We start from the raw sequence: 12,635 nt of genomic DNA, 5'->3' as shown, positions 1-12,635 counted from the left end.
CATCTCTTGCTTCCATTTGGGTTGGTGGCCGCCCCGCCTCAGGGTCACTTTTCTCGATGCCTTTTCCCACTCGCTTTTCCTTCCAAAGCCCATCGACCACCATGGTTTGCAGTTGTGTGTCTCCACCACCTCTTCCCCGGAGGAATATGACGCTTCAGCTTCCGTTAGTTGATGGGGTTTCGGTTGGGGAAAAGTTCCCTTTCCATGGGGCTTTCCTCCTTCTTTGCCTCGTCCTTAGACAATGTATTTTTTGCAAAGTCCCCCTGTAAGGTTCTTCCTTCTAGGTTGACTCTTAATGCAGATCCTGTCTAATGTCAGAACCCACTCCAATCCACATCTTAGGAAAGAAAAACTCTTGGAGACAAGATTGTCCAAGCAGGAATTTTTACTAAAATGTAGTTGACAGAGGATATAATAGACAGGATCTGAAGCTGTTTCACAGATCGATACTTTTAAAGTGTCCCAGAGTAAAAACCCCACCCCTCAGTCCATTTGGTCAGTCCCGGATGAGTCACGTCTCAGGTGTCAAACCCCTCGTGAGAAAAAGGAGAACCACCAGTACATTTGCAACATTATTACTTCCTCCCCTTCACATTCCATCCAGAGATACAAACCAGAATTCCCACCACCACCTTTCTTGTTTGTTCGTAAATCAGATAGGGAGAGGGTTTCCTTTCATCGCAAGAGCCAGAATTCTCCCTGCCCCCTTTGTTCTTTGTAGTTCAGAGGGAGAGGGTTTCTTCCATCGGTCTTTTGTGATGGCCACCAGGCAGGCTGAATAAACAAACATTACATCTAAGGGAAAGAGATGGGGCAACTATTTTTATTTTATTTTTTTATTTTATTTTAATTCCATTTATATCCCGCCCTTCTCCGAAGACTCAGGGCAGCTTACAAACTTAGCAGTAGCCTTCATTCTACGTATATGCCTGCTTATTAGGGCTTTCACACACCCCCAAGTGGCATTATTAAAAAGTCAGCTTATTGCCCCCAACAATCTGGCTCCTCATTTTACCTACCTCTCAGAAGGATGGAAGGCTGAGTCAACCTTGAGCCTGGTGGGATGCGAACCTGCACTAATTGCAGGCAACTAACATCCCTGTCTTCTCTTTCCTCCTTGGGAAGGGCAGAATCCAGTAAGGGGGAGTGAGATTTGGGTTTGCACAGAGAGGGAGTTAGGAATGAAATATAAATGGATTCTGACAGTTAAGGGCATGATGGTGAGGGGGGGAAACTGTGGTGCCCATTCCCCTTAGTGCAGGGGTGTGAAACTCAATTTCATTGAGGGCCGCATCAGCATTGCGGTTGCCCTGGGGGTGTGTGTGTGGCCAGGGTGGGCACAGCCTACTGGGTGAGCGTGGCTGGAGTGGGTGTGGCCTACTGGGTGGGCATGGCCAGCTCTACATCGTTCGTATCAAGGGTGCCTATGGGGGCCTGGGCAGGAGTGAATGTGTTTCAGTATAGATGGCCACCATGAAATTGTACGTTGGCTCCCAGCCAGCCTGGACCGGGGCCATGGCAGTGGGGGCCGTTCCCTCACTGTTTCCAGGATGGCTTTGCGGGCCACATGAAACAATTTTGCGGGCCCGATCTTAGTGCTTCTCTTCTTCAAAAGCTAATCCAGGCCTGGGAATTGGTAATTCATTAGGGTATCTTGATTAGTCTCAATTAAGTTCCCTTGCCGTTACTGTGTTCCCTGAATGGCAGCATCTTTGCCATTTCTTAGAACAGGGTTTCCCAACCTTGGCAACTTTAAGACATATGGACTTCAACTTCCAGAATTCCCCAGCTGGTTGGGGAATTCTGGGAGTTGAAGTCCACATGTCTTAAAGTTGCCATGGTTGGGAAACCTTGCCCTAGAAAGAGAAAATAGTTTGAACTGACTGACAGTCAATCTAATATAGAAGCTCAGTATTAGGGTTATATAAAAGTGGATAAAGGCATGTGATATAGAAGAAGGCTGTGTTTTGATTAAGGTGAAAGAAGACAAAAAGTGAATGATGGCAAGGAAGATTTAACCTCTTTTTCTTGTTAGCTGTCTCCTCAAAACTGTCCATATTGTCTTCCTTAAAAACAGGAAGCCTCAGAAATCTTGGATCCAGCAAAAAATCTATGAATGGGATCCTTATTTTCAGTTTCCCAGCCGAATGATCAGTACAACTGTGTTAGCCATCATTTGCCTTTACATGGTAAGCCAAAGAATTGTGGGTCATGCAAAACATGTTGAACTAGGAAATCATGGGGGTTTCCAATCTTATTTCACTAATTTTAAACTCAAGGCATTCTGAGTATCAACTGCTATTTGTAATCCAAAAATAGACATTGGATTATAGAATCTTATTTGTAGAGCTACATCCGTCTTCTGTATACTGGGCACAAAAAATAATGTATTTCAAATTGTGACAACTTAAGACAATATTGAAATAGTGTTGTTGCAGTCATCCTTCTTGTGCCTCACAAACAAAAGTATAGAAATGTTCATGTAAAGTCCCAATCTCCATTTTTCTGTATAACATCTTTCTACTCAAATTGTGAAGAAACAGTCTGCTTTGCAGGAGCAGCCCCACTTAATGAAACAGCTGAGGGTACATGAATTATGTTTTGTTATATCTGTTTATGAAAAGACATAAGGTTAAGTTCTCAACAGTCCTGCTCTATAGCACTGGCCTTAATATTATACTCTTAATATCATAAGAAAGAGTTCTATAAAAGGTTTGTTTTTGTTATCTTCAGAGGTATTAGCTACTGATGGCTACTGATTCTTGATTCGCTTTCTTCTACAGAAGCTGGGGAGGGGGAATCCCTTGTCAGCTTCTTCCTCTGTCCATTATGCAGCTGTGGGCTATGCCTTCTCTTAGGTCTGTTCCCTACGCAGCATTTTTTTTTGCCCATTTCTCAAGGTCTTTCTCTCACACCTTTACAATCACCGAATTACTGCTTCTCTCTTTCTCTTCCAGTTTGCTGTGATGGAGTATTATGTTTACAAGCTGGTTTCATGCACACTGGTAATTCTGTTATCAAATTATGAGATGCCTCCAGCTTCCAGAAATGTATCAGATATCCAACCCTTAAAAGAATTCATTGAAGTCACGGAAGGTATAGTCATGAGGACATGAGACTTTTAAACTAAATCTTGGGTTTATCACAGATGCAAATATTGGCGACAGAATGAATATTGGTGATGGCTTTTTGAGCCTTGCTTTATGGATTTCATGTTCAAATTTGGAAAAAAAAATGCAATGGTCACAGTTTTTAAAGGTGATGTTTTTAAACAAAATGTTAACTGAGAGGTCTTTAAAGTTTAATAAAACAAAATGATTTGTTAAAGCGGATATAAAATTATTTATTATTTATTTATTTTTTCGGCTTATATACTGCCCTATTCCCGTAGGACTCAGGGCGGTTTACAGGGCAATTAAAATCATACCATACAAAAGTTAATTTTTTTTTAAACAATTAATTAAATTTAAAGTCCAAAGTTTAAAAATTAAAACATTAAAACCCAATTAAAACCCCTCAGTCTAGGCCCGACAGCTCAAAGAGCCAAGTTTTCAGGTCCCGGCGGAATGAGCGGAGGTCGGAGGCAGTCCTAAGTTCCATCAGAAGTTGGTTCCAAAGGGCAGGCACACCCACAGAGAAGGCCCTCTCTCTGGGAGTCACCCACTGGCAATCCTTCACCGGCGGTACCCTAAGAAGGCTCTCCCTGTGGGAGCGCACAGGACGATGGGAAGTGGATGCCGGCAGCAGATGCTCCCTCAGATAATCCAGACCCAAGCCATTTAGGGCTTTATAGGTCACCACCAGCACCTTGAATCTCACTTGGAGGGCAACCGGAAGCCAATGCAGCTCGTGGAGAAGAGGTGTTACATGGGAGTATTGGGAAACTCCCATCACAACTCGCGCGGCTGCATTCTGCACCAGTTGAAGCCTCCGAGTGGTCCTCAAGGGCAGCCCCATGTAGAGAGCTAAGAAGACATAATACTGTTAAGGAAACATAGGTATTGTCCATAATGGTTGCCTTTTCAGTTTAACGTCTGAATTGAAAAACAGCTGAGATGTAACAGGAGAAGGATAAAATAAATCACTCTAAAGTTTATTATTTTTGTCCATGCTTGTGGTGGCTGAGTATGGAAACATGAATGGCAGCTGATTGTGGTGATTGTGGACAGACTAAATCACCAAAATTGCTTCTCAATAGGTGTGTGGATCTTCACTGTTGGCTCCGCTTGTCTCACCAGTGTCAGCTACGTGTTCCACATCCTTGCCTGCTACAGGTGAGCCTTGATCTTCTTTCTGAGTTTGTGATCCTCTACTGCTCATCTTCTGTTCTGTTAAAACATATGGTTTAAAGGAGTTCTGAAATTCTACCTCAAAAATGTGCATAAATGCCTTTGTTTTCTAGAAAACATATCAAGAGGCTACGGGCAGGACAGAAGGAATTCCTTCCTACACTATTTAGCAAAGTTTCATCTTTACAAAGTGCGGTGAGTTCTTAGTTTTGTTTAATCCTGGTTAACTTCTTCATATCCAACTGATTTTTAAGCAAAATCTTTTTTGTGGCCTTTCAGTCAGAATTCTATCAAACACCCTCCCACCCACACTTAATAAACTAATCCTCTTGTGCAGTTTTTGTATTTGGTCTTGCTAGTTTCACTTTGTGTTGGAGGATAATGGCAGCATTCTTCTAATCATCAGGCTCATATACAGATTTCACAATAACCAAGAATAGCTTGCATTTTAAGGTGAGAGTAAAATCTATTCCACTGTTGACCTTCAAAGGACAAAGAGATTGGAAATAAATGCTAAATATCTACCCATCTAAAGTCTTAAGAATTTGCTGAGTTTCACTTACAATTGTGTGTTTAAAAGTCATGGTCATTGGCATCCACAGGTTGCATCAGTATGTCAAATAAAATTTGGACTGGGTAGGAATGTGTCCAATCCCATCACTCGATAGCAACTTTCTCCAATCACTTAATATAAATCTGCCTGAAAAATTATGTGTATTGTGTATGCACAAGACTGCTTCCCCTAGATTTTTCCTACTACAGAAATTATACAGGCAGAAGTTCAGTGGTGGGATTTAGCCGGTTCACAGCAGTTCAGCAGAATCAGTAGCAATTTTTTTGTTGACTTCAGTGAACTGGCTGAAGCCCTAGCCCTTTTTGCAAGGCCCAGAATGGACTGCCGGAAGTGCATGGATGCTGCTTCAGGAAGTCCTTTCTGGGCCTGGGAGGCCCAGAGAAGGCCTCCCAGCCCCAGAGCAGCTCACCAGGAATGTGTGGATGCCGCTTCCAGAAGTCTGTTCTGGGCCTCAGAGGTCTGGGGGAGGCCTCCCAGGCCCAGAATGGACCACCAGAAGCGGCATTCAAGCACAGAACTGGTTGTTCACATATTTGAATTCCACCACTGCAGAAGTTCAACAGTTCCATAATCCATCCAAATACATTTCCAGTAGATACAGCTGTTGGACTTCTGCCTTCTGTATATTGAAAGACTTCCTCTCGCTGAATGTCTACTACTGTAGCTTGAACTATTCTGTATAAATACATGCTATTCTTAAGACTAATGGCACAGTGAAGTTTGCACAAGTGCTACCCAGAACAGCGAAATCTGGACAACCTTTAAATGGAAGCATTTTTCCCCTGTATCTCTGATGACATTTAATAGTGGTCTGGATTTTGCAGCCCTAAACTAATGCTATCCTGAAGTAATTTTACTTATTTGCTACAATTGGATGTTTAATTTATTCCTTGCCAATTCTCAGTAAGCACATGGGGTTCCAGGTTTGGAAGTTATCAGAATTTATGTATCAGTTTTAACTGGTAAATAGTTTTGTCAATAAAGCTCTGAATGAAAGGCATACTTGATCATATGTTCTTTGTGTTTATGCATTTCTATAATAGGGAAGGAAAAACAGATAATTTCAGTAAGTTTTCAGAAAGGGGTGGTATCTTTGTTTTTTTTTACATTATATGTGGTATTTAAAAAGCACATTGTGATTCTTTGAATGAGTATCATGCATTTCTGTTTCAGTTAAAATCAGTGGAATTTCAATTGGCTAATAAATTAATTAGTTGGCAAAGTGCCTATATAAATATCTGTCCTTTTTAAAAATTGTTTTCATATTAACAGGGAGCAATTGCAAGATATTCCGGCTGGCAAATTGCCTATCTCCTTTGGGGTATGTATCGTATGTTGTAAACATCATTTTCCTTAGCAAAGTGGAGTGCCCTTGATATGGCCTGTTCAAATTGGTTCCTTGTGCTTTCTTTTCTAGGTTACCTGGTCCTCCATATCATACAGTGCCTCTTTGGGGTGATGCTCATTTATGGTTTGGTGCTGCCTGTAAAGCATGGTCAGGGGATAGAAATGGCTAAAAGTTTGGGAACTGGCATGTAAGTGCCTTTGATTTTGCTAGGATTTGCAGAAAACCTGTCCTTATTGTCTGGGGAAACACATGGAGAGGCCAGTTCTGCAGTGAGGGGTCTCTGGAGCATGAATATGGGGCATACCACTTGTGGGGGGTTACTCCTGTGGCTATTCTAATTTTGGGGATCAAATACGTGGGCTCGAAACTTGGACTCCCCAGCTTACGTATGAATATTTTTTTCAGTTGGCTCAAACCTTGTGCCAATTCATAAAATATATTTCTTATATTCACGAAATTAATATTAGAGGACAACTCCACCCAGCTGCACCCTTGTTTATGACTTCCCTGTGAGGTCTTTAATTTCTTGATGTTTTAAGACATTTATCTGGATGGAGGCCTAGGCTTAGCTTTGGTTTGAGCAATTGGGATTTAAACAATTAAAAACGTTTGTGCGTTTGCTTGTGTATCTATTAAATTTTATTCTGCCTTTATTTTGGTCAACTTAGCTCTCTTTCATGTAAAATACCTAAAATAAAGAGCTGTAGATACATAAAAGTATCTTCTTTCATCCGGGGTGTAGACTTGCACAGCTATGGTGAGCAGTGGGCTAATGCCTCCTTAAGTAACACCAGCTGCCTGCAATTAGTGCAGGTTCGCGTCCCACCAGGCTCAAGGTTGACTCAGCCTTCCATCCTTCCGAGGTAGGTAAAATGAGGACCCAGATTGTTGGGGGCAATAAGCTGACTTTGTAATAATGCCGCTAGGGGCCCCCCGAAAGCACTAATAAGCAGGCATATACATAGAATGAAGGCTATTGCTAAGCACATTTGATTTGTGCTTAGATTGTAAGCCGCCCTGAGTCTTCGGAGAAGGGCGGGATATAAATGGGATTAATAAAATAAAATAATAAATAAATATAACTTATTTGTGCTTCTTCCCTTCAGCCTGACCATTGCCATTGTCGTAGGGTTCATCATGCTGCAGATTATGACAGCCAGCCGATTTTTCCTCCAGCCAAAGATTTTTCAAGATGACAAGGAAAAGCCTTTGGCTCTTGATAACAGGTGAGCTCCCCTTAATTAGGTCACGATTCTTTATTTTTTTTAGGAACGATATTTCATTTCTGAAACTGAAGTGAACTTGAAGTAAATGAATATGCTATCGCATCAAGCGATCATTTAAAATAAAATATTTTAGGTATAAACTTCATTCACGTTTTTATTTGGAACTACCCCAAGTTATATAGCAGCACATTCCAAAGAATATCTTTTCCATGTCTTAATAAGAGAACTCCTTCGAAACTCTTCCTAATTAAATTAATAATTAACATATAATTAAAAAATAATCATCAGAAGAAGGAGGGACCTTTTGACAGATATCCACAGTTGGGTCTTCAGCCATGAACCAATATGAATCTCTCCAACGGTCATTTATTTGTACTTTCAGAAAAGTGTTCCATAATTTCAATTACTTCCTGTTCTTCTCTAATGTCATGCTGGGCCTGAGCGCCTGTCTCTTCCGGCTGTTGTGCAGCATTGTTTTGGGAGCCTGGCTGATTGCTCGGATTGATAGGACCATCATGCCTAAAGGCTACGAAGCAGCTGACATGGGTAAGGGCCTGACTTTCTCGGGGTTCTCAGACCAGACTTTCCTTCGAATACTCCTGAATGGAAAACAAGCAAACCAAGAGATCAGTTTAGTTGTGTCATTTCATCGGTTTAACACCAATCTTCTCTGAATAAAGTATTGGTTAATTAAGAGGTATGGTTAATTTAACTACAGATAGTCCACAACTTATAACTTACAGCCATTCATTTTGCGATCGTTTTACAACGGGCTTACAACGGGCTTACAGTCGGGGCCTCGCACTTAATGACCATCACAGCATTCCCCCATGTCACATGATCAAAATTCAGTGCTTGGCAATCAGCATGTGTTTATAATGATGGCAGGACATGTGATCACCATTTGTGATCACCATTTGTGATCTTCCCAGCTGGTTTCTGACAAGCAAAATCAATGGGGGAAGCTGGATCCCTTTAACGACTAAATGATCTATTTAAAAACTGCGGTGATTTGTTTAAAACAGCCATGGCAAAAAGGTCAGAAAATTGTCCGTGGCTCACTTAACAAACACCTTGCTTAGCTATGGAAATTCTGGTTCCAATTGTGGTCATAAGTCGAGGATTACCTGGAAGCTGAGAATAGACTGTAAAGTTCAACTCCTACTAATTAGGAAGATGTTTTGAGACCAGGCCATATATTTGGCCCTCTATATTCCCCTGCCATTTTTTTTCCTTACCACAAATCTAAGCATGAAGAAAGAGAAGAGATGACCACCGCATAATGCCATTTGGCTGGCGGCTTCACTAAAGCTTGAACTGACTAGGAGGTGTTATTTTGAGATTTCACAGATGAAAAGGTCTCCTACACTTTGGGGCCAATGGCAGTTTACAATGCCGGCCAGCCCAGCCACAATAATATAGTTCAATGCTTATCCATACAGCAGACATGTCAAACATAAGGCCCAGGGGCCGGATCCGGCCCGCGAAGTGGTTTCATGCGGCCCACGAAGCCATCCTGGAAACAGTGAGGGAACGGCCCCCACTGCCTTGGCCCTGGCCCAGAGACCCTCCTTCTGCCAGAGACCCTCAGATCTGTCCCACTCCTGCCCAGGCCCCCATAGGCACCCTTGATGCGAACGATGTAGAGCTGGCCACGCCCACCCAGTAGGCCATACGTGCACTAGCCATGCCCACCCAGTAGGCCACGCCCACCCTGGCCATACCCACCCAGCCCCCTGAGGGCAACCGCAATGCTGATGCGGCCCTCAATGAAATTGAGTTTGACACCCCTGCCATACAGTATCTGATCTCTAAACTAAAGGCGGGAAACACAATCTGATCCAAAGGCAGGATTTCTTTTGCAGAAACGTCCATGGTTTGTTTGGTTCCTGGGAAACGGCTACAGCACCTTGAAGCCACTTTCAATTGGATAATCTTTTATAGTGAATGGCTATAATAATTCCTTTGGAGTGGGTGGCCATCATAAACTCAAATAAACAAGCAAACAAACTCAGAGCAGCACCATCTCTGTAGGACCTGCACTTTTCTGCATTTCAATCGATTCTTACAAGGGACTCTTCCAACATCATTTCTTGTAGTTGGTTATTGCTGGCACTCAAAAGTCCTCCATATTGGCTATGCCTTCAAGTCTATGACAGCGGTCCCTAAACTTTGCAGTTCGATGACCTGGCTTGGCGGGGGGAAGGGAACCAGGCTGCGTGAGCAAGTTACGCAGAAATGGAAGGCTACATCGATCCCCACAATGGAGGAACAGCTGCAAAAACTGGTGGAGCTAGCAGAGATGGCTAAATTGACTCTTTTGATTAAAGAAAAAAAAATACAGATTCTTTTACTTCTATGTGGAAACCACTTCTAGACTTTGTGCTTGATGTGGAAAAAAATGAAAATTTGATTTTGGGCTTTACCGATTAGATAGATTTGTTATCGAAAGGGCTAGTTTATACTATTATGTAAAAGTAAAAAAGTTGAGGTTTGATGGTGATGTTCTATTTTACCTGAGCAGTGCACGTGCATGCCTGCCCACTGCTCATGTGGCCCAGTTCCGAATAGAGCAAGGGTCTTCAATAGTTGGGGACCCCTCCTCTATGGGATTTTCAGTCAAGCAGTCTGATGTTTCCTATTGGGCAGAGTGTAGCTTGAGTGAAGCATCGGGAAAACTACAGTGACAGCTATGGCTTTTCACTGAGGGTACAGTTGGATAGCTCTTTGGGGACATTGGTGAGTCTCGTGGAAAGCCCATGAACTGAACAAAGCTACCCAACCTCTTTGTCTGGAATTTACCTCTTCACTAAAGAGTGAATCAGATTGCCTACAGTAAATTGCCATCTTCTAGAAGTGCAATCAGAGTTGTCCACTTGTAGTTGAATTTTCTTCCCAAAGGATTGCTATTTCCTTGCAGGATACAAAACATGGATCGGGATGCTTTTTATGGACCACTATCATACCAATCCCATTCTTCTTTGCTTTGGCCACCTTCTTGCAGCCAACTGTCTAGAGAACCAGCAGCAAAGAAACTCATACTCTTGTCACGTCGATCAATTAACAGGTAAACCCTGCTGCGGTTTGGTCCATGTTTATGTTGCAGTAGATGAAGGGGATAGGAGAATATTGGGTTTTGAAAATAAAGTTTAACGAATACATTATAGAAAATGACAGAAAGCCTTGCATTTATCATATACCCCAAAGATTAGGAAATCCACATTGCATTCAAACAACATAGTATACGGGGAAGGGGGAATGATGGTACTGGCCATGCTTGTCTCATTTCATGCCTGAAGCCAGCAGGAGGGTGCCTTAAATGACTGCACATTCCCTCTGTGGCCTGAGCCATGAAGATAGAGGGTTTAGGGCAACAGAGTGGCCTTTTCCGACTGGTGATCTCCAGAGCTGTTGAACGTCAGTTTCCATTCTCTTCAGCCATCAAGGTCAGTGCTTGTAACGACTATAGGAGGATGAGTTTTGAGGTCCTGGTGCATCTGATAAGGGGCAGGCTAGAAAAATTAGGACAGTGCTCATGACTTCGTAGGTGGGTGAAGTCAGAGTGCAGGATGTCGTTGGGAATTACTAAAGAATCACTAGGATACTGGAAATTAAACACCCATTATTTCTCATTTAGGTTTTAGGGTGTCCAAGAAGGCCAGGACAAGATGGCTGCTGCTTTATACCCTTCTAAAGAACCCCAGCCTCTCTGCACACAGGAAGCCAAAGTGAGGATCCATGAAGTGCCCCTGCTTTGTTTTATCTGAATAGGGCTGAATAGTTGCAGACGTGCAGGAGAGTTAACAGAAGAGAGAACATTTCATGTCTTTCACATATGATTACTTAGTAGTTAAATTACAAGCATAGGGTGATGAAGAAATCTTGAAGGACATTTGTTATGGATATTTCTGTGTATTGAAACCCATTTCCAGTTGATTTGGATTCAGACAAACATGACTGCTTCTGTGGCAGACCACCTTTCTTTGGAATATTCAGGTTCCATTCATTTCAATTATGAAATGCGAAGGCAGAGGCCATGAGAGTTACACAGAGTAAGGTGCAAAGGAATAGTTAGTTATTGTTTTTAAATTTTATTGCAAAGTGTTTGGAATGTGGGTTACAAATGCTTCAGTAAATAAGGAAGGAAGCACATAAATAAACATATTAGCGATGGAATCCCCAGGTGTTTATATAATAACTGATTGAAATAAGGATGCTATTTAATCATAATCTGAGTGAATTCATCAAGATATTGTCTCACTAAAACCTGCACTCAAGAATTAATTTGTTTACATTGTTCTGTTGCAAATCCTCAGCAGATCATGTCATCGTCTTTGATAGTTTTCCAAAAACTACACGTGTATTCACATGATGGAGGTTGATACTGTCCAAACGGGATTTTTTTTTGCCACAAAGAAATATCATATCATTTGCATAAAGTAAAATCAAACTAATTTGATTCCCTGCATCAGGAGGAAGAAATAATATGGATGACACATATGTGTTGCATTACGAAATTAGGGCACCACAATGCAGCCTTATTTCACTCACAATGAGTTGGAATTGGGAAAATCTGAAGGGGGTGAAAAAATTAACATGGTGGCTGTGATCACATAATCAAAGGCCTCACTTTTTTTTTACAGTTGTCACACACAAAGTACACACAACAATGGAAAGGCACTTCAATCTTGGCCTTCATTATAACCTTTTAAATTCCCATTGCAGATACTCCTGATTGGGATATGAGCTGTTAAATGAACCTTATATTCTTATAACTTGTTTAGGTGAAACCGCAGAATGAGAAATAGGAGAGATATACAGATGTTACCCTGGGTTGGGAATAAAGGAAATACAATTTGTCAAGGTGCATCAATCAGTCTGGCAGTTAGGTGGCCCCTAGAAGGAGGAGCATACGCACACAAGAAGAATATTTTCTTATTTTTTCCCCAGATTCCTCCCACCCCACAAAAAATATGTAAAGGAGGGACATTTAGGATTTTCCTTTATTCTTGGACCTTTTTCCTCCAAGTTTGTCTTTGATTTCTTAACTGCTATGGCATATCTAGGCGTAACTGTTACTTTGTGTTTCCTATTTCAAAATGTCAGGCAAGTTCATTGTTAATCTGGCAATCGCTGATTAAGGACAATTATAGTGTTAGACCAGCGCTTCAGTCCAACAAGAATTCTAAGTAATGTTC

At 41.8% G+C, this 12,635-nt stretch overlaps 1 protein-coding gene across 1 annotated transcript in view; it reads left to right on the top strand.

Moving 5' to 3' along the window:
• LOC308663166 (stimulated by retinoic acid gene 6 protein-like) overlaps positions 1-11,548 on the top strand; it is a gene marked incomplete at its 5' end in the record, with an annotated part of 30,722 nt that extends 19,174 nt beyond the window's left edge. The window contains 10 exons of the mRNA XM_081319389.1: positions 2,078-2,189; positions 2,958-3,096; positions 4,199-4,274; positions 4,403-4,484; positions 6,136-6,184; positions 6,281-6,398; positions 7,318-7,437; positions 7,820-7,983; positions 10,358-10,504; positions 11,075-11,548. Coding sequence (XP_081175515.1) covers positions 2,078-2,189; positions 2,958-3,096; positions 4,199-4,274; positions 4,403-4,484; positions 6,136-6,184; positions 6,281-6,398; positions 7,318-7,437; positions 7,820-7,983; positions 10,358-10,504; positions 11,075-11,169 — 1,102 coding nt within the window. The 3' untranslated portion in view covers positions 11,170-11,548. The remainder of the gene's footprint in view (positions 1-2,077; positions 2,190-2,957; positions 3,097-4,198; positions 4,275-4,402; positions 4,485-6,135; positions 6,185-6,280; positions 6,399-7,317; positions 7,438-7,819; positions 7,984-10,357; positions 10,505-11,074) is intronic.
• Positions 11,549-12,635: the final 1,087 nt, after the last annotated feature.

This window comes from Vipera berus (genome assembly GCF_964194415.1).
Source record: "Vipera berus genome assembly, chromosome: 2".
Taxonomy (NCBI): Eukaryota; Metazoa; Chordata; class Lepidosauria; order Squamata; family Viperidae; genus Vipera; species Vipera berus.
This window is presented reverse-complemented; position numbering and strand designations above follow the sequence as displayed.